The following is a 27965-nucleotide window of genomic DNA, read 5'->3' as shown; positions in this document are numbered from 1 at the left end:
GGATTAGGGTTATACTTGTGGCAGGGTAAACCAGAATTATTCCCCAAATACCTACTGACCAGCTCCTCACACCATCACATATACCTTCATTTCATCTTACTAAAATGTTACAACTTTCAATTTTTTATCACAGAGCCTGTTGCAGAACAAATAGTACTAAATGGTGATTACAGCCACAGACAGATCCTCTCCGATTCTTCCATATCCATCACTCTATCAAGAACAACCTCCTATGTAGAGGTACTTTGCCTCGTAGCAGAAGGTACACCTAAACTATCTTCATCACACATTGATATTGATGGTGACCGGGTTGAGAACTTCTCCAGAAGAGTGGATCATGCTACAATGGGAAGACCTAATGCTAAAGGAATAGATCTGCGTCCTCCATTGCTGTCAGATTCGGGAACATTTGGATGTAGATCGGTGCAGAAGGGTGTAAAACAGGACCACCAAGTTGTCATTCATTTCCAACGTAAGAATCACTTAAAACTCTCTTTTTATGCTCCTCCCAAGGTCACGTTGGGCATGTGTCCACAGGATCTCTTGTGTCCACGACTCCTAATTCCTTCAGTGGTAAAATCGATCCTCAGGTACATCGTTACACGTTGCTACATCCTGCAATACTTCAAACAAACGGCTCTTTTCAGAGCCACCAATGATCGAAAGAAATTTTGATAGCTTGACACATGAAGAAAAAAGAGACTAACATTTCCCCCAGACATTCCCTCCAAAACTGACTTCTCACAATAGTTAGTAAAGAGTCTTTGGACATACTAGAATACAATGACAATATTCCATCTCTTTCTTTTAAATCAACATCATTAATCTGTGTCTTGAATTGCCTTTTCATTAATTTTGTATAGAATCATCTTCCGAATTTGCTGGCGATTGTCCCAACAACATAACCGTGAGCACCGAACCAGAAGAAAATTTTGCTCATGTGTATTGGACAATACCTACGGTACCAGACGGATACACGCAGATAAGTGATCATAATCCAGGGGATGAATTTGAAATCGGATCTGTTCAAGTGCATTACTATCTGGCGAGAGATTCATCATCTGATCATATCTTGGCGTGTGAATTCAAAGTTACAGTTCTAGGTAAGTGATGGTTTATATTTTGAATGACCAACGAAAGACTCCAGATTCATTTCATTTTGGAAGAATATAGACATGCACCTAATTTGCGAAATGTGGGAAGCCTGGTTTTCAGGGGTGGTTTAGATTCTAGAAAAGCCCATCCTATATATTTTGCGGTTCGTGCATGAGTATCCTAATGCAAAGATGGTCACCTCTGGCAGCTCGCCAGACGATGCAGACAGGTGTAGATAAGTTACAGAAGTGGTCAGAAACTGGCTGCTTAAATTCAATGCCAGCAAATGCAAAGCATGCGAAGGAACATAGAATGACTACACTATGGGAAATCAAAGCTTGGAAGATATGGATCAAGAAAAAGATATGGGAGTCTATATCACATGATGACTGTAAATGAAGCCTCACAAAAGGCAATGAACAGTCTAAGGGTTATCAAGAAAACATTCAAACATATTGATAAAGATGGCTTCACCACACTCTATACAAAACATATTAGACCCCACTTAGAACATTAAACACAAGCTTGGAGCCCAACGCTGAAGAAAGACATCATCACTCTGTAGAGAGTATTCACAACTTAAAATCACTCTGTAGAAAGTGCAAAGACGTGCCACAAAACTAGTACCAAAACTAAAACTATAACTAAGAGACCTGATCTACACTGAGAGACTGAAGGAACAAAAGAAGAATTCGACAGTTTGGAACAAAAGAATTAAGAATCCGTGGAGATCTAATCGAGACCTTCAAAATCCTCACGTAGCAGATGAGAGCAACCAAAGAGGGCATAACATGAAAATCTTCAAGCCGAGACTAACCGAATCGCTCAAGACGTTTTCTCCCAGAGAACTGTGGATGGTTGGAACAACCTCCCACAACAAGTCATCAGTGCAAAAAATGTGAACTCCTTCAAAACTGCACTAGCTAGCCATTGGAAGAGATATGGGGTTATAAAGGCACATTAGCCTCTTCCTTAGCCTATCCACCTCCCATTAAACCGTAAGTGTAAGTGTAAGTGTAAAATGATTCAATATTGGGGGTATCTGAAATCTGGATGTCCTTATGCAGTTATTTGGAGACGAGGGTCTCGTCGCTGTTGCTATCATGGTCCGTTCAAATATAAATGTGCAAACAGAACGTGCACAAAATCACTGAACAAAATGCAAATCTTTTCATAAATTTACCAGGAAAACAGTCCTTATAAATGGTTACCCAGCAAACACAAAACGTTTTCGACATCATTCGCAAAAGGTTATAAAAGGTTGTCAGAAAACGTTTAAATGTCGGGTTATTTAAAGGGTATATTAAGAGTATAAAATGTTTTCATAACCTTAAAAAACATTTTTTGATAATCTACTGCTCAGCAAACAAAAATGTTTTACAGAAAACGTTTAAATGTCGTGTTATATAAAGGGTATAAAAACGTTTAAATAACCTTCCGAAAACATTCTTGAAAACTTGATACAAAACATTCTAAACAGAATGTTATTTGGGGAGTTGAAAAAATATTTTGCGAAAAATGTTTGCCCAAAATATTTTCAATAACGTTTAAAAACGTTTCATGACCTTTTATAACCCGACATTTAAATGTTATTAAAAGGTTTTGAAAAACATTTAAAGAACATTTCTGTGTTTGATGGGTTCAAACATTTTAACATAATGTTATTTAAGTATTGAACCAATATTTGGCAAAAATGTTTGTAAAAATAGTTTAAAATAACATTTTGTGAAAACATTTAAAAATGTTGTTGTAGTGTATTTTCATACAAAACGTTTTAAAACGTTATCATGACCTTTATATAACCCGACATTTTAATGTTATCAAAACGTTTTTACCTAAACCAAAATATAACTTATTTAAAACGTTTTTAAAACGTTTTTGTGTTTGCTGGGTAAGCAACCGGTATTTTGTTTCTAGTGTATAGTATGTATGTGTTATGAAATAAATAATTCCAACATTATTGAGCCTGCGGTATATGTTAGAAAATGGCAACTTGCATATCACTTCTCCTATTAGAGAAATTTCCCGGTGAAATTTGAAAGTATGTCTAGAGGTCGAATCTCCGAACAGACACATAAAACCCGGGCATAAAACTTGCGAAAGTAAAACTTCCTTTAACTAACCCGACTCTGTTTACTAAGGCTACATGCTCCAATATAAATAACATGGTTTAATGAACATGATCATGATGATGTATTTTATACAGCCAAACTTCACAGACTACAGAAATTGAGGAAATTAATCGTTTAGGGTTAACCTAAATTTGTAACAATAAAACTGAAAGACAATCAGCTTCTTCCGGAAATCCCTCAGACAAAGTCTATTGGGAATGGAAGGTATAGTAGTGAACTTTGTTCCATATATCTGTTGACAATAATATATAAAATGCACTAAAATGCATTAAACACTCTGTTACAATCGTGTCTTATAAGTGTCTTGCGTCTTCATAGCCTTCAACAACATAAAAGTATAGAATTTATGTAAAAACAAAAAGAGCATGAAACTAGCATCTTGTAGAGACTGCCGACAGGTGTGCGCCCATATAGCAATTAACCTCCTTGCTGAAGCTAACCTTGATCAAAAACACAATATATATACATAAAAGACACGTCAAGTCAATGGAGTAGGTTTTAAGATACTTCTCAAGGTCACGTCTTTACGCAAGACATCTCCTATTTTAAGACACAAAGTCATGTCTTCATGAATGACACGACTATATTGTAATGCGGCCCATACACGTTCAATTTTATTGTGCAATATCAAAGACCCTAGATACAAAATCTACCATTGTGCACTGTACATACGATCAATAATAGTGCACAATGCACTAGTGGAAAATTCAAAATGAGAATTCTTTCAAAACGATGAGAATTGGACAAAAGTATGAGAATTTATAATTTTCTCATTCATGTAAATATTTCTCATTCAAATGAATGAGAAATACCAATTAACGTGTCAACCACATGTCACATTGTTTTAAATGAGAAAATTAACCACTTGTGACAGGTTGTTGACACGGTAATTAATATTTCTCATTCATTTGGATGAGAAAATTTTATATGAATGAGAAAATTTGAAATTCTCATACTTTTGTCCAATTCTCATCGTTTTGAAAGAATTCTCATTTTGAATTTTCCACTAGTGATGGCAGATCTTGTATCTAGAGTCTCATATATTGCCCAATAAAATTGAACGTGTATGGGCCGCATTAGATGTGTCAGCCATGTCAATTATTAAGTGAAATTAATCACCGTTTCAACCCGGGCGTTTCAACAGAGATTTGAAACTGCCTATTGCAAGAAACTGTCGGTTTGTGCGAAAAATCTCCAACTTGAGATCACTATAATAAACTATCCAACGCAATATTTTTCAGAGTTGTATATTTTATTGTATCATAAATTTTGGCAAGATATATCAGACACTGAACCGGGCACTGAACGCGGAACATCGCTTCTTCCGTGACAATGTACTTTGGTTATTTCAGAAATGGAAAGACACACAATAGACAATGATGGTAAAAACTAACAGAATTTGACGGGTATTATCATAAAATTAATGTATAATGCTCGCAATACGTAATGCAGCCTATACACGTTCAATTTAGTTGGACAATATCAAAGACCCTATAATACAAAATCTACCATTGTGCACTGTAATTGTGATCATTAATAGTGCACATTGGTAGATTTTGTATCTAGGAGCTTTGATATTGCTCAATAAAATTGAACGTGTATGGGCCGCATAACAGTTTATCTGTTTGTTTGTTTGCTTGTTTTGTTTTTTAGTCTGGATCGTAATTATTTGTTATTACAATCCATTATGGCTTATAGTTATACCTGCATGGTTGTCAGGACGCTACACTGCTTTTGGTGTTGCGCATTTTAAGGTTAAGGTTATGCCATGCCTACCAAAAGTTGTTACGTCAAGTGTGGGTGCATCCATTACAAAATGCACATATTCATAACCTTCTAATACTCGCCATGTGTGGGTGTTAAAGGTATTTTTATTTATTTTTATTTTGGTCAGATCCTTATTGTTTATTTCATTATGGCTGACGCGAGTATGGTTGTCAAGGCACCCTTGAAAACAAAAGAGGACACAACACTTGGTTGAATAAATTCACCGTGATCGGTAGCCAATCAAAAGGTTCCATCCAATAAATTGCACTTAGCCATGTTAGCGTTTTGATAACAAGCTGTTGTCTTTGTCAACACTGGATGAGGACTGCTGACTGCATGCTCTGCAATCCTCATCCCACCTACCCCTCACCTCCAGGTTGTTGCATCACTGAACTGTGGCTACCTTCATTAACAAAATAACTTTACAAATTGTCGCTAATAAGAGTGTTACAGTTTTTGTTTTGATATAGGTCATAATCGTTTGTTATTACTTACTCAGTGTTTTATTGTGACTGAAGGTGATTTCAAGGTACGCTAATTAAAACATCATTCAAGCTAGCTGCACATTGCACTGCAGCACAGATATTGGAACCAATATCAGCTAATAACTGTGCTGCATCACAGTCCGAAAACATGTTTTTGGCGTTTGCACTTTGAGGTTATGGCTCATCTGGAACAAATTTGTTCATTATAAAACACATTGCACATATTTCCCCGGCATAATATTTCATAACTTCCTATGTTAATGCTGAGTGTACCTTTTTTTTTAAAGCTGAAGTCTGGTAATTGCTATGCGCAAATTTTGTAGAAAAACAAGATGCATTGGATGTTGCTTGCTACTGTTGATGTTATGTTATGATAAATGATGCCACCAGGGACGTGCAAACCCCTGATGCGACGAGCAAAGATCAAATATAACATAATGCAATCTGTTTGAACATGTTGAAACTACGAGAAGAGTAATTTCGAACCTAATCTGGATGTTCAAATCTTACCGTTAGTTAGGTGAAAAAGTTCCATTTGGTGACCACTCTCTGGCTAGTAAGGTTTGACGATTGATTCGACTTCTATGGACAAGGCATCTAAACCCAAGATAGGGCGCCTTAACCCCAGATAAGAGACGTGAACTCAGATATGACAGTCTAAACCCCAGATAAGGCACCGTCTGGGGTTTACTTCTCTTATCTTAGGTTTATGTTCTTTATTTAGGGTTAAGGTGCCTTATTTGGGGTTGGGACTGGTTTACCTGAGGTGTACGTCCCTTATCTGGGGTTACGGCGCCTTATCGGTGGTTTAGACTGCCATATCTGAGTTTACGTCTCTTATCTGGGGTTAAGGCGCCTTATCTTGGGTTTAGATGTCTTATCTGAGGTTTACGACCCTTATATGGGGTTAACGACCCTTATCTAGAGTTAAGGCACCTTATGTGGGGTTTAGATGCCTTATCTTAGGTTTATGTTCCTCATTTAGGGTAAAAGCGCCTTATTTGGGGTTTGGACTGTTTTATCGGCGGTCTACGTCCCTTATCTGGGGTTACGGCGCATTATCTGGGGTTTAGATGCCTTATCTGGGTTTAGACTGCGATATGCTATGGTTAAGGCATCTTAGCCACAGGTAAGGAACGTAAACCCAGGATAAGGCCGTCTAAACCACAGGTAAGGCGCCTTATCCCTAGATAAGGGATGTAAACCCAAGATAAGGCAGTTTAAACCCCATATAAGTGACATGAACCCCAGATAAGGCGGAAATGACACACTTATACTTCTGCTCTCATTCAAAAATCACATTTACGCTCTACCAAATAGGGGCCATCTTGGATTTCTGGGCAAAAATTATGTTATAACGTCAAATTAATGTCAGATTCGGATTTCTTGGGGTCGACTTACCGGAAAAAGTGTCTTTGTACACGATTTTAGTTAATCTGGTTCAAAACTTATTTTTTTCAAGATGGCGCCGGCGGCCACCATCTTGGATTTCTGGGTAAATATGAGTTCGTAATGTCAAAGTAATGTCAAATTTGATATCCTTGTGGTCGACTTATCCAAAAAAGTGTCTTTGTACACGATTTTATGTCCTGTTGTTCAAAACTAAATTTTTCAAGATGGTGCCGGCCACCATCTTGGATTTCTGGGTGAAAATGATGCCGTAATGTCAAACTAATGTCAGAATCGGAATCCTTGTACTCGACATATCCGAAAAAGTGTCTTTGTGCATGACTTTATAGGTGCTCTGGTTCAAAACTTAAGTTTTCAAAATGGTGGCGGCGGCCATTTTGGATTTTGGCCTCTAGCGAAAAATGCCGGGATTTTCGCGAGGGACATGGTGGCTATTTTTTTTCTAAATGGTCCATAGAAGTCGAATCAATCGTCAAACCTTACTAGCCAGAGAGTGGTCACCAAATTGAACTTTTTCACCTCAAGATCCGACTATTGATACTGTGCTTATACTACGCTTAATTCGCATTGGATGGGTTAAGATCCCGGTTAAGATCATAGGAAAGTATGGGTAGGCTTGTAAAGGTTGGTAGGGAATATTATGATACAATATGCTCCAATTAGTCTGAACATGCATTTTATTTGCCAATCACACGGCTAAAAGTTCGTTTTGATCATCATTTCTGGATAGAAGATGCAATAACGCATGATATTTCGCAATTTTGAAAGCCTCGTAAACATCAAAAAGCATGTGTCTCCCCCGTATAAAACCCAAGGCTAACATCCCCTCCGAGAAATTGGCCTATTTTTGGAGCATTTTTGTCTTTAAAAAGATCACAAAAATCAGTCATCTAACTTTGCACCAGCTTTCACTTTCAGCCTTTCAGCAGGCCCGCCAATCCCGTTAAATTTGCCCTGAACCTGAAAATGAATAACTTCCAGAACAACAAAAACCGGTAGCTACTTTAGGCATACATCCTGCTAAACATGGTCTATGACAAATATACTGATTCCAACATGAAGGTCGAAAACCTTGAGTTTGTTTCATTTATAAACAAACTTTGACGTAATCATGGAAATTACCCACGACAACATAAACGTGACAAAAGTATATGCTAACCTATTAAATATGTTAAATAAAAGTAAATTCACCTTTAACATTGATGTAGTAATATTAATGGAAACTGTGCAAGTTTTGAATCTGCATCTCTTCATTCAACGGGTCGGTATCCTGGCAACTAATTTGTGGCTATTGATTATTACCACTATAGCCTAATTAGAGGCGGGCAGGTGAGGGACTATTTTATTCCGTGGCATCTGAAAGAAGTGCTTTAAACCGACTGAAAATATCAAGCTGTAGGCCCCTATAGCCAAAAAAGTGCAAATTTCAGAGTAACATGCAGAAATGACATTTACGAACTGCGAAAGACGGGTGACTGCTATAGTATTAACAAATGCAGATCCCTTGTTGCTCGAGAAACGGCTGAAAGTCATGCATCCAATACACTCCCTCCGGGTTCGTGCGTTGGACACGGCAACGTCTCAGCGCGCGTAGGCATTTATTAGTTATTATACGTTCATACACTCTTAGATAGCGAGAACCAATCAAAGCAAACGTTAGAAAAAATGCGAACCATACAGTCTTTAGCGAGAACCAATCAGAGCAAGCGTTAGAAAAATGCAAATAATACGTTGATTGTGTATGCACGGGCGCACATTTTAGTGACAATTTTGTTATAAAAATAGCATAAATCATGGAATTTTTTGTTCGTGTATGAAATAGGTTAATAAATGCGTGTCACTTATTGAGAGAGAAATTGTACAAAATGCGGGGACAAAATGATGCACTTGTACTGAAATGTTGATGTGTCTAGTGCACTCCGCCTTCGGGGCTTATGCATTAGACGCATCAACATCTCAATACACGTACATTATTTTGTACTAGAATACTTTGTTTAAATACTCTCAACAAGTGATACGCATTTATTGACCTATAATTGATAAATATCATTAAGAGAGAAACGTTGATGTGTCCAATACCCGAACCCGGAGGGGGGGGGGGTGTATTGGGACGCATTCAGAGCAAGTGCATAAATACTGTGTGCAATCAACAGGTCCAATCTCTCAAGCAACAAGGGATGTGTCTAATACACGCAGGTGGAGTAGACGTATCAACATCTCAGTAGGCCTACAAGTATTATTTTGTACAATTTCTCGAGAAACAAGAGATACGCGTTCGTTAACATATATTTCATACACGAGAAAAAAATACCATGATATTTGCTGTTTTTATAACAAAATTGTCACTAAATATGCATGTTGGAAAATGTTAGTCAATATAATTGCATGACCCGCAAGCAAAATGAACTCGTCCGAAAGCACTGCGTGTAGTAGTGCTTGATTGTAGAGTGCGCGCCTGTGCTATTATACAATATGCAATTACACACTTCGCATGCTCTTTGCTCTGATTGGTTCTCGCTATTTTAGAGTGCATCAGCATAACGTGTTTGTAGAGTTACTTTGAACTTTGAATTTTAGAACATCAGATTCCCCTGAACGCTTTTGACGTGCACGAGGTGTTTAATTGTGACTTCATGTACACTTCAACTTGAGTTATTTGGACACCTAGAACACTATTAAAACGACATTGCATTTGAAGTGTTCTTAAAGAGCTGAACTATTAAACCGCGAGTGAACTTGATTTACCTATAGTAAATAAACACTTGTTAACAAATAAATTTAAATCCGGAGAATAAATACCATAATTGGACTATTCGACTTGAAATCCACACCCCCTGTGGAATATTTTGAAAAAATCTTCCACAGAGGGATTATGTTTTTCAAATGCAGGCTATAATTGGTCAGAGATAATCATTTTGAAACCCATACTCCCCCTGTATTACGTTGTATTATGGCTTTACCTTTCACAACTTGAGTATTTCAAATGGAAGTTGCCCAATTCCTTAGCAATTTGCATTCCTTAGCAATTTGCAAAATTGCTAAGGTCTGTTTCTGTCAAGTTCTTTGTTTGTTTCTTTCTTTCTTTCTTTCTTTCTGTCAATCTTATAATGAGCCACCGTAGCCATATGCTTTGAGCCATGTTGACCATATTTGGTCATTAGGACCATTGGGTGGGGGGACAAATGAAACATGACCAACTTCAGGTCAAAGGTCATCCACTTCCAGTCAATGGTCAAAACGTGATTTCACTAAAAATGCTACTTCTTCTACAAATTACAAAGCACGATGATGGCACTTGGGTACATGCATCAGCTATACCCAGTGTCTAAAAGTTATTGTCCAGAATTGGGGTCAAAGGTCATTAAGGGGATACTTCCGGTATATGACCAAATACCCTAAAATGCTGCTGCTATTATACATGTATATAGTACAACAATGTTACTTGGTCAACAGGTCCAATAGCTGGTGGCACAAATGTCACATGACCAACTCAAGGTCAAAGGTCATGGAAAGGTCAATATGGCCAAAAATGATATTTCCTGTTATTTTTACTAAAACTGCTACTCCTTACACAAATTACACAGCAAGATGACGTCACTTGACACATGCATTAGCCTTGAGGTTAAAGGTCATACGAAGGTCATTATGGCTGATATGATTTTCTGTTCTGTTACTAAAAATGCGAAGTCATTCCACAAATTATAATATAGCATGACATTACTTGCATACATCCATTGGGGTCAAAGGTCATTGGGGTCAAAGGTCATTGGGGTTAAAGGTCATGTAGGTATTACTTCCGGTATGTAGCAAAATACCTTAGGAAGTCGCACTATAATAGCGCATGATCAAAGTTGCACAGAACTATTTACATGAACATGAATATTGAATAATTTTTGGTTTATATCAAAATGATTTCACATACTGTAATAATATAGAAATTAATTATAATTAATGATTATAATAATACTACAAATATCTGTTTATACATGTATATTCCAATGAATCCTTGAATTATACCAATATACTGGACCTTTTGAACTCGCATATGCTATAGGTGAGCTAACGAATTAACCTTGGTCTTTAGTCAAATTCCAAAGTACTATAGTGCATTTAAAAAAACACCTCTCAGTAAAATCAGCATAATATACTACTGCTTACATGCATGCATGTTATTTAGCTGGGCTAATTAGCTATAGGCCTAGTTAATTAGCTATTGCTAAGGTTGCGTATATGTGTATGCGCAATTAGCTCTAGTTGTCTATTCTATTCAAAACCTATACTACCTCTCCCGCTCCCTCTGTGGAAGACTTTAACTAAATCTTCCACAGGGATAGTGTGGATTTTAAATGGAATAGCCCAATTTCATTTTATTTGCAGATAAAGCAAACTCTCCAATGTGACCTATAAAATAATTTCGAGTGGTAATTGTTTTTGTCTATTTGAAACCAAATAGTTTGCAGCGAAATAATATGCCAGCTCTATTTTTATGTTTTACCTATTTATACAACTGCTTCTTCATGTTCTAGTTAAACGTGTTGCATAAAATAGAAATAATATGCCAGCTCTATTTTTATCTTTTAACTATTGCAACTGCTTCTTCGTGTTCTTGTTATACGTGTTACATAAACTAGAAATGAACTTGTTGATATATTTTTAACGCACAGTTGTTATACATCCGAGACAACTTGTTTCAATCATGTTATGCATATCAGTTGCATGTGTGTCTTCCTACATGTAGACGGATTCATTTCAGAAGTTAGCGAACACTAGCGCTCGGAGGCGTCTGGTCGGAGTGCTCTTTTAAGAGTGTTTAGTTATTTAAAAAGAGCTTAACTGTTAAATCTGGAGAATATTTTTGTCTTTTACTGTATGCAACTCATTAATAGAAGTGCTGCGTAAACTTAAAATGAACTGCTTGGATATTGATTTATTTTTAAAAGACAGTTGTTGCATCCGAGACAACCTATGTACAGGCCCGTACGCAGGGGGGGTGCGGGGGGTGCGACCGCACCTCCCCAAATTTGCAAAAGTATACAAAAAGTCCCACAATTGCAGAATTTGCGAGCGTAGCGAGCAAAAAAATCAGGTTTTTTACGCTTTTTTGGTCAAAAAAAGTCCAAATTTGGAGAAGAAAGTCCACTTTTCACAAAATCGCACCCCCTCCTGGGAAAAAAGTCCACTTTTTCAAAATCAGCACCCCCCCAAAAAAAATTCTGCGTACGGGCCTGCCTATGTACGATATTCTTACGATTCTTTCTATTAGAATTTAAGTGTAACAAGCAGGAAAAATCTAATCTAAAAAAGGTTGTATAGATCAAATTGTTGCACAAACAAAACAAGTTTCATAGATCCGACTATGTCATCAGATATGTTTAATTTGCTATTCAACTTTGCAAACAAGATCTCGAACTCCAAATTATCCAGATACCAGCTTCCGAATATTTTTCAGTCATCTATCTTTTCAAAACAGTTATCATGGAAACGTGAAGCTTAAAAATAACCTAAATAGGCCAGATTTTAAAATAGAAAATAAAGCTGCTTCATCAAAGACCAATTGTTGTAGGTGATTTCGTTATAATAAGACTGGAAGGAAAATGTCCCGTTTCTATGGCAATGCCAAACAGATGAAATTTATTTTGCAAACAGTATTAAAAAGGGATTACCACGTGAGCAGATCTGATTTGGGAAGATTATAAAGTTAACCTATGGTGTTTAAAATTAACGGAAATGATGATAATCATAATATTATTAAAGACATAATGTTTTATTTTGCCGGTCAATGAACCCATGGATAAGTTGCCATCGGACATGTCGGAGGTTCATCAGCAACGGTCTTCACGCAATTCTGTGAGATTTGCAGTCAATTATCAAAGGACTTGACTGGGAAAAGGCCATTGAATTAAATTTGAGACTAGTATACCAGTGGCGTGTAAGGGGTGCCAACCGTATATACAGGGTGTCCCTTTGGGGTATTTTAACGCATAAACCAAACATAACTATATAAGTGATGTGGTTGAGGAATATCAGATACATACTTTTTGACAAGTTTTTGACAATTGACCGCTCCGTTTTTGAAATAAAAGAATTTTACAAAACTACCTCATTTTCAGCCCGTTCCACGGAGTCAAATATCTGTTAATAACAAGTGAGCACTGCGAATACTGATCATCGATTGATATTTGAATCCATGGAAAGGTTTGAAAATGAGGGGATTTCGTAAAATTCTAATATTTCACGAACGGTGTGTTCAATTGTCAAAATGCAAAAAGTATGTAATAGTCGATTTATTTATTAACCACACCAGTTATTTAGTTATGTTTAGTTGTGGCGTTAAAACACCCAAACAATTAGTTACGGACGATATGGTTCTTTGGGACACCCTGTACGTAAACTCCGTAAACCGTTTGTAAGTAGTATAGGAACCTTACTTACGTTCATCTTAGGTTGAAAATCTAAACCTGGCAAGTCATTCTAAATGGAGTAACAATAAATATTATGAGGACCCGGTACATTTTAAGGGCGGGTGATGAGGCATTATTCTCTAACTCTAACGCCCAAAGGGAAGGGAAAGAAGGAAGGAATAAAGAGAGAAAACAAAGTTGTTTGCTCTGGGTGGGATTCGAACCCGAGACCCCTCGCATGCATATGTCGGCGACACTCGGTCACGGGTCTTTCGCTGACTGGGCCAACGAAAGCGTAATATGTCACTTAGAGTGATTGCGTCATCACATTACGTAAGATACACGAAGGCGCAATGCATATATCATGTAGTACTTGTAGCACTCAGGTCTGTTAGGGTTAACGGCCGGGCGTGAACATAGATTTTGCAATAACAAATGGGGTGCTTATAAACCGAGGATTGAAAACCGAGGATCGAAAAACGAGGATCGGAAAACGAGGCTGTGGTTTTCAATCCTCGGTTTATAAACACCCATAACATACCTCAGCAGCTCATGGTCGGGATACACTGTAATTCTGGAGAATAATGCCATAATTATTATTTTTAATCTCGCTATATTTTGAGACTATTAATTATATATAATAATATAAATATATTTCAAATTTTAAAACTTTCCTGATTAACATTTTTGGTTATATAACGTATCAAAGTGCTAAACAAGCAAGAAAAATAATGGCGTGATAGAAAAAAAAATATCCACACAAGAAACAGAAACTAGAAAAAAAGTTGTATAAATCAAATTGTTATAATCAAACAAGTTTCGTAGATCCGACTATGTCATCACTCATCAGATAAGTTTAATTTTTTATATTCAACTTTGCAAACTGGATCTCGAACTCCAATATATCCGGATACCAGCTTCCGAATACATTTCAGCCATTTACCTTTTCAAAACAGTTATCATGGAAACGTGAAACATAAAAATAACCTAAATAGGCCAGATCTTAAAATAGAAAATAAAGCTGCTTCATCAAAGAACAATTGTTGTAGGTGATTTCGTTATAATAAGACTGGAAGGAAAATGTCCCGTTTCTATGGCAATGCCAAACAGATGAAATTTATTTTACAAACAGTATTAAAAAGGGATTACCACGTGAGCAGATCTGATTTGGGGAGATTATAAAGTTAACCTATGGTGTTTAAAATTAACGGAAATGATGATAATCATAATATTATTAAAGACATAATGTTTTATTTTGCCGGTCAATGAACCCATGGATAAGTTGCCATCGGACATGTCGGATATTCATCAGCAACGGTCTTCAGACAATTCTGTGAAATTTGCAGTCATTTATCGAAGGACTTGGCTGGGAAAAGGCCATTGAAATAAATCTGAGACAAGTATATTGGCGTGTAAGGGATGTCAACCGTATACAGGGTTTCCCTGAAAGAACTGTATCGTCGGAATTTTAATTTTTTTTGGTATTTTACAACGCATAACCCAAACGTAACTAAATAAGTGATGTGGTTGAGGGATATCAGCGATCACATTTTTTGAATTTTGACAATTGACCGCTCCGTTTTTGAAATAAATTTTACGAAACAAGTTGTTTGCTCTGGGTGGGATTCGAACCCGAGACCCCTCGCATGCCATAGGTCGGCGACACTCGGTCACGGGGCTTTCGCTGACTGGGCCAACGAAAGCGTAATATATCACTTAGGGTGATTGCGTCATCACATTACGTAAGATACACGAAGGCGCAATGCATATATCATGTAGTACTTGTAGCACTCAGGCCTGTTTGGGTTAACGGCCGGACGTGAACATAGATTTTGCAATAACAATGGTACCTCAGCAACTCATGGTCGGGATATACTTTAAGGGTGACGGGCGAGGACTTTTCAAGTTTCAAGTCAAAATGGAGAAAGGCGATTTGTTTTTTATTTTTTAAACAGGCAACAAGTTGAACATAATAAATACTTTCTTTGTCTAATCAGTTGAAAATGACACCTACAAGTTGATATTAAAAGTGTTGTTAGGATTATTGTGCAATATATGAATGTCAAAGTATATTATAAAGTGATACTAGTGGCAAATGATGGTCATAGACCACAAACCTAGGTGGGGCGTGTTGGTGTTGTGGAGGTATCTGACCCCTGCAAAATGTTCCAAAAATGTTCCCCTGGTCATGACGTTTGTTGTCACCGAGTTTGAGTCCCTTTCTCCTTACGGATGTCCAGAAAATGCAATTTTAAAATTTGACCCCAGATGACCTTTGACCTGCAAAATGTTCAAAATGTTTCTGTGGTCATCAAGTTTGTTGTCACTGAGTTAGAGTCCCGGACCCCTTACAGATGTCCAGAAAAGACATTTTAAGATTTGACCTCTATATGACCTTTGACCTGACCCCTGCATAACGTCCCCCTCGGCATGACATTAGTTGTCACTGAATTTGAGTCCCATACCCTTACAGGTATCCAGAAAGTGAATTCTAAGATTTAACCCCAGATAACCTTTGACCGACCCCTGCAAAGTGTTCCAAAATGTTCCCCTGATCATTAAGTTTGTTGTCACTAAGTTTGAGCCCCGTACTCCTTACAGATGTACAGGAAATGCATTTCTAAAATTTCACCTCTGCATGACCTTTGACCTGACCCCTGCAAAACGTTCCCCTGGTCATGAGATTTGTCGTTACCGAGTTTGAGCCCCACACCCCTTACAGATATCCAGATAATACAATTGTAAGATTTTACCCCCTTAATGACCTTTGACCCCAATTCTGTATGCAAGTTATAGGCGTGTGGTATAGCCGATGCATATATGCAAATTACATCATTGTACTATATATAATATGTGACAAGAAGCATTTTGAAGGTATTTGGTTAAATACCGGAAATGCCCTCTTAATGACCTTTGACCTCAATTCTGTTTAGACCCTATGGCCACTGGATATAGCCGATACATATGTGCAAGCACTACATAGAACTTTCTAGGGTCTGTGTGGTGCAAGTGACATAATTGTAGGGTGTAACATGTAGGAGGAGAAGCAATTTGAAGTTATTGTCAGAAAGAAGAAGAAGAAAGAAGAAAGATTGGATAGCAAAACAGTACCTAGCTCAACATGATCAATGCTCATCATCTGCACATTATAATATCCACAACAACAGTGAACTTCTGAATGGTGAAATCGGAGTAAGTGGCTGACATCACCTGCTTGGAGGTCAGTGAAATTAGAGTTGCAGCAAGCTGTGGTTTTATTACCCAATTGGGAATCCAACTTCCAGCTGCAAGTCTGATTCTACTTTTGATCTCTGTTCTGACCATGCTCACTATATAGTATACTTCCATGATTATATGTGCAAGTGACATAGCATTTTGAATTTGTTACAGTATGAGTTTTTTTGTACCCAAATTTGTCCATAGACTCTGATTTGTCAAAGGTTATTCAATGAATATACAAATATATTGGGGTTCAAGAACTGTGCCCTGATAGATGAGTCTCTGTTGCCAGCGGAAGAAAAGACTGGATCCAATACCTAGGTGGGTGTAAACCCACCTAGGTAATTAAACTTATGCGTTGTGGGAGCTATATCTAGGCCAAAATATACCGCTTCCTCTGTGGGAAGTCTAGTGGACTCTATCGGTGAAAGACAGGAACTTGTCCACAGATAACATTGCGTACTTGAAGCTTGCGGCAACATAGGTTATTTTGACTTTTGATAATCTAAACTTAATATTTCGGTTAGGGAAACAGTTTTTGAAGAGATGTTTACAGTCTGTGTTGTTGTGCGTAAAACCGACATTATATTTCCGTTGCCGCCGTCCTTGAGAAATACTGTCTTCCTCAACTGGCCAAGTGCCGATATCTGAGGCTGAAACACTGATAATAAATTTGCCCTATTCAATTCTAATTCATACAAGTTTCTCCGTCAGGTTATTTTTGGGATAAATTCAAATTATCATAATCGTACAGTTGGCCCCCGGCCGGTGTATGTAGGCAGTCCCAACTTGTGTCCCCGGAGGGGGTTCTCCCTGGTTAAAGGTATACGGGGATGTGCCACGGTTTTGGGGTACCTTTTCAGCAATTTTGGTATATCAATGGGTGGTTTTTCAGTGGAGACCAATGCGCCCAATTGGGCGCATTTGGGCAAAAGTGCCCCTAAAAGCACCCAATTAGGGCAAATTTGGGTGCTTTTGTGAAAAATTGATATACTGATGGGTGGCAAAAACAGCAAAAAGTAGGTATAGAGAAAGTCAGCATCCGAAAGTCTGCGTGGCACATCCCCGTAATTTTTTTTCGAAGATCACCCCCCGCTTGTGTCCTTATGTAATTTTGCAAATGATCTAAGTTGACATCGAATCATCGTAAAGTTAAACAACTGTAGAAGCTTATAAATGATAGATATACCTATTTTTTTAAATTTAGTATCTCGTTGTATTTATCAATACCAACAAATGGTCAAAAGCTAGCCAATAATGTGGTAAAATAATTGCCCATACCATTAGGAAATCACATAATATCCACAATATCATCGGGTAAAGACAATTATAATACCTAACAACAGATGGAAAGGTTTGGCTACAAAAAGATTCTCTTACAAACGAATCTATTCACAGTTTCTACCTCGAAACACCTGAGCATACAATTTCGTCCAAGCAGCAGTACCTGTAGAGATGATGGACAAAAAGTACCCAATAATGTGAAAATAATTGCCCAATACCATTTGGTAAAATATATATTGATAAGGCTTTACTATAATTCTGTGTAACCGTTACCTAACCGGGTTTGGGTAACATAAAAGGTGTTGATTATATAGCACCCAACGGTTGGGTAAAACTTTACCCAAGTTGGATGAAAAAATTTACCCACCTGTTTTAACTGTGTATATCAGTTATGTTATACCAAGACAAAATGGTGCAACTGATAACACACATGGATTTAGGATTTAGGATCAGGGACATCGGAGTTGGAAATAATTTCTAGTATGTACCAGGTGCTTGAAACCATCTGTTGGATACTCAATTTCGGTAAAATGTCAGTTGTGCCCTCTTGTCATGTATTGGTAGACTTGGCCAGATATAAATATCACCCTGTAGCTCCTATTATATTTGTGTATTTTTTTTTTCATTTCAGATGAAGAGAAGCCTCACATCATCTATTGTCCAGAAGACATCACCCAATCTGTGCCACCTGGCCAAAGTTCTGCCGATGTTTCCTGGACAGCGCCAGATGCGTGGGACAACTGTGACGTGGTCTCATTCAAACCTGATACTGGATCAACGGAAGGTACATTCCATATCGGCAGACATGATATGGTCTATGAAGTCAGTGATTGCTCAGGAAATTTGGCTTATTGCAATTTTACCATTTTAATTAGAGGTAAGTGTCGAAATGAATTAAATGATTCAATGCATTTTCCGGGAATTTGGTGTATTTCGCAATTTCATCATTTTGTCAAAAGATTCATAAAGGTATTATGAGTTATACCCTTACATACCTTTTCGATATCACATTATAATATACTGATAATAATAAGCTTATGTAAATGAGACACATCTATTTGGTGCTCCAATCCGCAGTAATAAAACTCCATATAATTACATGAAAACTAAGTTTTAAAAGTTCAGAAATAGAAGATGATTATTACTTTTAACTTTAATATCAATTCTTGGCTATAACACAGTTTGACATTATGACATTGTTGGAATGCAAAACACACAAAAAAAGACAAGTATACTCATTTGCAATTCCACAGTAATAGCCAGCCAATATCTTCGTTCCATGGGATCTCCATTTCATGACTAATCAAATTTAATTTTGATTATAAATTATTTCAGATAATGAACCTCCAGTAATTACAAACTGTCCTAGTAATATCACCATCAACGTGACGGATCCAACCCTTCATGACGTCATCGTGACGTGGATAGAACCCAATATTACCGACAACTCTGGTGATTTTGGGATTAACAGTTCTTCTGTTCCCGGTGAATCATTCGGTTTTGGCGTGACTCTTGTGAGCTACGAGGCAAAGGATAGCTCAGATAATGAAGAATATTGCGACTTCTTTATTACTATCAATGGTAAGATACACATCAAGTTCAAGTTTATTTCACCATCATTATCATAATTATATACAGTAACAAAAACAATAAACACATAAACAATACAGATTGTTATTTTATCACATATTTCAGAATATAAATAGATTTCATTATTTAATATTTTCTTGCTATCAGATTATTTTACTGATGAAATTACAAATAGTTAAGTGTACCAAACGCCCATGTAGAGTAAATTATGACGAATTGTATCGACTCATTAGTGGGGTGTTCTCTGTAATATCGCACTCACCTGTAATGATAATTAGCAGATTAATAATTAGAATGATTAGTTCACTTCTAAGGTATCACTAATCCGTTATCAATTTGCATCTTCTCCGCCCACAGACGATGTCGCCCCATGGTTCATAAACTGTCCTAATGACACCACCAAATACACAGCCCGGTACGGCGCAGTCGTGTACTGGGATGAACCAACCGCTACGGACAATATTGGGATAGTAGAACCGGTACAAAGATCTCATCTACCAGGGGACTACTTCCAGGAAGGGGTGCATCATATTCAAAATGTGGTACAAGATAGCGCGGGCAATAAAGGCATCTGCGAGTTTAATATTACAGTTGCAATAGGTGAGATTATGAACTTTTGAACTTAACTGACTGGTGGAATGTATTTTTTTAATTTACAGACTAATAAGCTTGTCACGTTTTCCTTGAAATTGAGTCTTGTCTAATGGTTCATGCATCCTGTCCAAGATTAAATTTCAACCATGTCCCCGGGTATGTCCACGTCTCAGAACTATTTGTATGAACCGATATCTCATTCGACTGTCGCAATGTTCCTTTCATTGTGTTTGTGGATTCCAACTCTTTTATAGCATTTCTGTTCATTTGGCTGCAAACGTAATTCTACACATTTATACCTCTACTCTGTTATCTTAAATTTCACAAAGTAATAGACGCTTGGAATTCAATTCAATTCAATTATAGGCCTATAGCATTCCAATGATACTACTAATTCTCTATCATAAACTCATCAATTGCATCTTTTTCAGTCTAATATAATATTTCTAGCTCACGATTTTGTATTGTTATAGTGTTACGCAGTGTCCCTTTTGAGATGAGAGAGGTTGCGATTTCCAAACGTACGTATCGTACGCGGGATCGTACGCACGTAGATCTATTCAAAATCTCGTCACAGGAGAGTGATTTTGAATAGATGCACGGGCGTACGATACGTATGTTTGGAAATCGCGACCTTCTAATATTCCAAGATTTAACTATCGCCTATCTTGTTGTCCTTCTGTTGCAGCCATTTGTCCATCGATACAAACCAACATCAGTGGGTGGACTTTGTCATGGGAGAACACTCCAATACATCGAATAGCTCCGTCCCTGGAGAGATGCTCAGTTTATACCACTAATGGTAAGCAAACGAAGAGTTCATTACTTCAATTAGGCTTTTCTATCTGTACGTTACGTTGCCAACTTCAACGTCAAGTTTGATTAGGATTAGCGCTGACTTCTACCAGGAGACTGCTCCTTGCCCGAATTTCAAAGTGGGCTGCCATTGACCTCCCTTAATGAAAATGGTTGCTCTGAAAAGAGCCGTAGGGTGCCCCTTGCTCAATAAAAAACTGGTGGGCCTGGATAGAGCTGTTTGAAGTAGATTGCCCCTTGCCAAATAAAGAACTGGTGGCTCTAGAAAGAGTCAATCAACAAATGTTGCCCCTGGCCCGCCGAAAATTCATAGCCCTCAAGGAGTCACACGAGTGTATTGTCCCTTCAAGGTATATGCCATCGAATATTTACAATGAAAGGTTTCTGGGATTACTTGGCAGAATTTCCATCCCAAAACAGATGGAGAGTGTCGCAAACGCACATTCTTGATGTATACTTAGTACATATTTCGACAATGTCGTATAGATCTATCTTAAGGGTAGACGAGGTATTGTTGGTCGAAGCAACCTAAAAATCGATTTTCATTATCTAGATCAATATATTATTGAAAATTAACACCTTGATGTTTTGTAAAAGTTCATTCTACAAATCGTATACTTTGCAAACTTGCTTAATTTATTGTTGTTAACTAGTTATGTACGTTTTACAAAAGTGTTGTTGTTTCAGTCCTCTTTACAACGTAACTCAAGAACCGCAGCACCTATAAAAGTATATCTGTGATATTTCAATTCTTCTATACGCTCGCTATGAATTGAGCAATGCAGTTTTTGCCAGAGCTCACTACCATTCGTAAGATGCTGTGAACTACCAAATCACAACAGTTTAAAATAATTAATAACCTTAAAGAGTTCTGCGTTTTCTTTTTACAGCTGGTCTACCTATTGCCAACCGTGAATGTGAGCTGGATGAATCTATACAGGGTGCACGATGGTTAGAACCAGAGATTGTGTCTTGCGGGGAGGGCAGAGATACCGTGGACATCTTGGATCTTATGCTGGTATGTGAACCTTTCAAGCACACATTTTTGTGGGCTATAATGCATTGGTCTTTACCAACACCCTGCAGGGTTTATTGTTCTATTGTATCCGATTAGAGCGCTGGCATATTGCTCCTCCTCGATATACTAGCTCCATGGTCTTAATATGAATAGGGTGAAAAGGCAGACGGTGATGAAGAAATAATGCTGATGACAAGCATGGACATTTACTCTTGTTATTATATTCCAAATAACTCCGAGAATATTGAAATTTTTGTGTCGGTATAATGACCGTAGCCGCCAAACAAAAGAATCAAAAGCACACATGCAAAATGATTGACAAATACTAATCATCTTATTTAATTAACCATGTTCATACAAATCATTTAAAATCTCAATAATGGATTTACAAGAAGCGTTATTTCGCATCTTTTATCACAAATTCTCAGTTAGTTTATTGATGTCGCCAAAATTTGACACCTGATGTCTTCAAAATTTGACACGTGTAAGGTGTAGTTAAAATCCCGCCATAATTGTTATTTTTAAACTTCACAGATTACAGTCGTGGAATCCAATGTGGAAGAGGTTGCTGAAGCTACAGCAGATGTTACCTTCAATACAACGCAGTTGGAGAATGATGCTATCGAGTCTGTTGCAACAACTTTGGAAAACATTGCTGATGTACAATCTAACTCGGCAGAGGTAATGTTATTTGTTTTAACACATTGACATAATAATTAATACTCATAACTGATGACATTTATACTATCTTTTATGTTTTTCGTCCATCTCTTTAGCACCACAATAATTATCACTACGATATATTGAAAACAGAGAAAAGTATCCTGTTGATCCCGTTGTATAAACCAACGGAGGTACCTTTGTAAAGCGTATAAATACTTATAAATATACTTTTCTAAGTATTTCTGGACTTATCATACACTTTCCAGACTTTTTTTTTTATTAATGTAACGTAGCCTAGCAAAAGGGTTAACTTGACCTCAAAGTTTCAAGAAGCATTTATACCCGTATACCCGATTACAACATGGTCAAGTGTACAAAGTTAACCCAATCAATTTCTCCTGTTACCCAATAGGTAACTCAAGCTGTTGTGAAAACAATAGACAATGTCCTGAACGGCGCAGAAGAAGAGGAGCTGGACGACGATGACGCTCTAGCAGCCTCTAAGATCATCAAATCTCTTGAAAAACAAGTCACTACTACCCAATCATCACAGGGAAACTTCGAAGCCACAGAGCCCCGAGTTGCGGTCAGAACAGTGGCAATAGAATCAAATGAGATATCTCGAGATATTACATTCGTTTCATTCCGGGATGAGGTTGTTGCTGATGCCAATGGTTTTCTTCAAGTGAATCAGATCGAGACTGTTATTGATGACAACGACTTGAGAAATGTTGATACATCTATTAGGTTGCCCAAGGAGGTCAAGGAAAGAGCAAACGGTAAGATTAAATTTTAAAAATAAACCAACGAGAAGATGGATATTTTGCATCATTGGCTAAGATGTGAAGGTACTGGGATCAAATGTCTAACTAGAAGATCAAACACACAAACATGAAAATTCGCTATATTGCTTCACATTATCCACGTAATGTAGAGTAATTTTAAGATTTATTTATAAACTCCTCAACAAAAGTTTGGAAAGTTTTTTCAAGCATCTGTATCTCAGATTATTTGCGACATATTCATATCGTGTTGCATATCAATGGATAGCTACTTTATTCCCCTTTACAATGACACCACATTTGACACAATCACCATTTCCACGGCTGAGTACACGTCTTGTGAATGTAGTAAGGCTCAAACAGAATATGCCAGTCACTAACCTCAATAGCGGGTTGAAAAGCCAAACACAGACACACAACAGCCAGACACCTTCTCCTCACGCTGCTCACCAGCCTGATCAAACATTGCTGTGGGATGGCATTCCATTCTTCAACCAGGATTCCCGGCCAGGATTCAGTCGCAGGTCAGTGGCTACTCTGGTACGCACTGCAACACCAAACTGGTCCCATAAGTGCCTGTTCAATCGAGTTGAGGTCTGGGTTGATGGCAGGCCATCCCATTCCCGGGATTCCATTCTCTCTAATCCCATATTCTGTAGGTAGTCGTTGACTACCCTGTCTCCGTGGGGTATGGGGTGAGCTTTGTCATCTTGGTGAATTGCATTAGGTCCCAGATTGAGAAGATATGGGATTGCAGCTTGATGCACATAATAACGGTCAATTTAGCACATTCTGTTTGAGACCCCACCACACTCACAACCCAGTAAACACAAAAACGTTTTAAAAACATTTTAAATAAGTTAGATTTTGGCTTTTGGTTTAGGTAAAAACGTTTTAATAACATTAAAATGTCGGGTTATATAAAGGTCATGATAACGTTTTAAAACGTTTTGTATGAAAACACACTACAACAATATTTTTAAATGTTTTCAAAAACTGTTATTGTAAACTATTTTTGCAAACATTTTTGCCAAATATTGTGTCAATACTTAATTAACATTATGTTAAAATATTTGAACCCAGCAAACACAGAAATGTTCTTAAACTGTTTGTTTTTTTCAAAACCTTTTAATAACATTTAAAATGTCGGGTTATATAAAGGTCATGAAAACGTTTTTAAAACGTTATTGAAAATATTTTGGGCAAAAATTTTTCGCAAAATATTTTTTCAACCCCAAAATAACATTCTGTTTAGAATGTTTTGTATCAAGTTTTCAAGAATGTTTTTAGAATGTTATTAAAACGTTTTTATACCCTTTATATAACCCGACATTTAAACGTTTTCTGTAAAACATTTTTGTTTGCTGAGCAGTAGATTATCAAAAAATGTTTTTTAAGATTATGAAAACGTTTTATACCCTTTATATAACCCGACATTTAAACGTTTTCTGACAACCTTTTATAACTTTTTGCGAATGATGTCGAAAACGTTTTGTGTTTGCTGGGAAGACGTGTACTCAGACGTGAAACGGATGATTGCTTCAAATGTGGTGTCATTGTAAAGGGGAATAAAGTAGCTATCCATTGATATGCAACACGATATGAACATGTGACAAATAATCTGAGATTTATAGATGCTTGAAAAAGCTTTCAAAACTTTTGTTGAAGAGCTAGGAGTTTATATAAATTTAATTTATTTGACAATACCTTGTTAATGCTAGTCTTATAACAATCATAAGCGCTTCACCTGCTTTTGTTCCAAGCTTCGAAGCTGACTTTTATTTCACCATTAATGAGTCCATGAGTTATGCAAAATTAATGGCAAATATTGCTAATTTCTTTTTACAATCACTATTATCTGTACAATACTTATTAAGTTCTAGTTATTTGATGATGGTATAGGATTCATGTTCTTATACACGAACAGCATAAAATAAGTATCAATAATAATCATCATCATACTGTTTCAGTAGTGTGTGATGGAACATAGATGACTCGCAATGTACTTTTAGTAATTTTCAGCCAACATATAAACTTTGAATAACACCCTGTGAAAAACAAACCTGTCACAGATGTTAATAGTTCAGTCTCCGGAAGTCGTTGATAAAATTATAACATTATTCAATATCCTTGATGAGTTGCCCTCAAACTAGGCAATTATCAACATATCAATTTCTAGAAGGCATAATTATAATTGATTCTTCTGACATTAACACAATATAGACAGCCCTGAAGCTCAAAAAGACAATAACCACCGATACGTTCAAGTTGGATGCTAGCCATGCGCTTCAACGGAAAAAGTTCAAGTTTTGAAATATTTTCTCAAAATATCAAGAGCTATCTTAAGAATTACTTAACCAATACTAGGCTTGTTTGTACTCATTTTAATGCATTGCTCATGCTGATTCCAAATATGGTCATGAAAATTTACATTTCTGAAATTCTTAAATTTTTAAAACATTTTGAAACATGTCGTCTGCAGTCGACACCCGCGTGAAGAGAGTTAAATTAGTTGGATCACTGTAAGTCCGTCGTCAATGTGATGATACACTCTTAGAAGAAAGGGTTGGGTTCTTCGGCTGTCGTCCAGGAAGAACCTTTAAAGGTTCTTTAAGGAACCCTATTAGAGGTTCTCCAAAGGGTCTTTAGACCCTTTTTGGTATCTATTAGGAACCTTTGGGTTCTTGAACACTAGAGCCCTATTTCCTGAGGTTCTAAGTTGAACCCTTTTTTGCAAAGAATAATGCAGTAGGCATATACCGGTAATCATTATTGACCTGAATGCATAATTTTGTTCTTTCTTACAGGTCTTTCAAACCGTCCCGACTCCAATGTCCATTTTAGTTTCATTCTTTTCCAAAGTGATCGCCTGTTCAAATCCAAGCGGTTACAAGCCATGAGGGAGTCGAACCGTAACGTCAGTACATCAGGGCGAGTTATATCAGCCGCTGTGGAGGGGCCCACCGTAGCTAACCTAACCCAGCCGGTTGTCATTGAATTCTCTCCTCATCAAGTAGGTAGCCAAACTATTCTCTTATGTAATTTGAGCGACCATGCCGAAAAGAGTATAAATTTCCTGAGAAAATTTCAGACTTTACAGAAATTTAGACAATCGATATTACTTTCAAAATCTCCTGTTAAAATGACATTATTAACAGGAAATTGAAGTTTATTTTGCTAGTACTTTATTTTAAAGATATGCAATTTATACTCTTTTGGCAATTGGTCCCTCAGATCATCTCTTCACACTTTTGTTTAAGATTAAGAGAGTTGACGACCGGGGTGCGCATTGGACACATGGTGCATAACACATTCTTGTCTTTGTGATTTAGAATTAGGGGTTTTTCAACGGGACTTTTTAAAATAAGTTTCATATATGCTGTCAAGACCTTGGGCTGATTCGTGAACTGTGAAATAAGCATTGTTTCATCTGCTTCATTGGTGGAACACACTTTTCGCCCTTGGATTAGACAAAACATGTTTTCTGTGGTAACATTTGTTTGTTTGTTTGTTTGTTTGTTGCACGCATGAAGCACGAACCAATTTATTCTTAGAAGGAACATTCATCAAAGAGTCTTATATATATTGTTTGGTGTTTTTTCTTTATTTTGTTTTTTCATGCAAGCAATCAGAAGTGCTTTTCCCTCTTTTCCTTACATCTCTTCTGGTTTGAAATACTAGGAGATTTTCTCTTGTTGCAGTGATATGAACTGCATGATCATGCTGATAAATGCATAGAGACCAGGTTAAAACTGAGCTAAGTACCACTTGGAGAACGAGAAATTCTCATATGGTTTATCTGGACCAGTTTTGCATCGGGAACAAGAATTTCTTGGGTAAAAAGCCCGTAACCTGAGAACTTTTCCGTGAGGGCGCTTTTTTCAAAATGGCCGCCAAAATCCATATATATGGTTAAATTAGTCACATTAGGGGCATATTTAACCAGATTTCGGATTTTTATTGATAGCAATAATGTACTACTAAGTCAGGTTATTAATACGAAGGTAACAGGAGGTCACGGCTGAGGGCGCTTTTTTTCAAAATGGCCGCCAAACTCAATGAAAAACATATATATGGCTAAATTAGTCACTTTAGGGGCATATTTAACCAGATTTTGAATTTTTATTGATAGCAATAATGTACTACTAAGTCAGGTTGTTAATATGAAGGTAACAGGAGGTCAAAGCTGAGGGCGCCTTTTTCAAAATGGCCGCCAAACTCAATGAAAAACATATATATGGTTAAATTAGTCACTTTAGGGACACATTTAACCAGATTTTGGATTATTGTTAGCAATAATATACTACTAGGCCAGGGTATTAATATGAAGGTAATATGATGTCACAGCTGAGGGCCCTTTTTTTCAAAATGGCCGCCAAAATCAATGAAAAGCATATAATATATTGTTAAATTAGTCACTTTTGGATGTTGGTATTGATAGCGGTAAAGCATTACTAGGTCAGATTATTAATACGCAGGTAATAGGATGTCACAGGCGAGGATGCTTTGTTTTCAAAATTTAAGGAAAGTATGATATCAACAACAAAAATTCAGGAAATGTTACTTAAGTTGAAAAAAAAGTAATAGTTTGTCATTAACATTTTGAACTTATAATGGCAAAGGTATATTCTGATTTAAAATGGCGGCAATGATGCCCGGGCAATGATGACTACCAGAATTGCCTTTATGTATTAAAGAAGACCTCTAAA

At 37.1% G+C, this 27965-nt stretch overlaps 1 protein-coding gene across 1 annotated transcript in view; it reads left to right on the top strand.

Moving 5' to 3' along the window:
* LOC140144183 (uncharacterized) overlaps positions 1–27965 on the top strand; it is a 47213-nt gene that overhangs the window by 9151 nt on the left and 10097 nt on the right. The window contains exons 3-12 of the mRNA XM_072166009.1: positions 134–472; positions 864–1103; positions 18425–18670; positions 19129–19374; positions 19741–19983; positions 20666–20779; positions 21684–21811; positions 22346–22492; positions 22887–23253; positions 26064–26269. Coding sequence (XP_072022110.1) covers positions 134–472; positions 864–1103; positions 18425–18670; positions 19129–19374; positions 19741–19983; positions 20666–20779; positions 21684–21811; positions 22346–22492; positions 22887–23253; positions 26064–26269 — 2276 coding nt within the window. The remainder of the gene's footprint in view (positions 1–133; positions 473–863; positions 1104–18424; positions 18671–19128; positions 19375–19740; positions 19984–20665; positions 20780–21683; positions 21812–22345; positions 22493–22886; positions 23254–26063; positions 26270–27965) is intronic.

This window comes from Amphiura filiformis, unplaced genomic scaffold, assembly GCF_039555335.1.
Source record: "Amphiura filiformis unplaced genomic scaffold, Afil_fr2py scaffold_44, whole genome shotgun sequence".
Taxonomy (NCBI): Eukaryota; Metazoa; Echinodermata; class Ophiuroidea; order Amphilepidida; family Amphiuridae; genus Amphiura; species Amphiura filiformis.
Note: the sequence above shows the minus strand (reverse complement) of the source record. Positions and strands in the feature narration are given on the sequence as shown.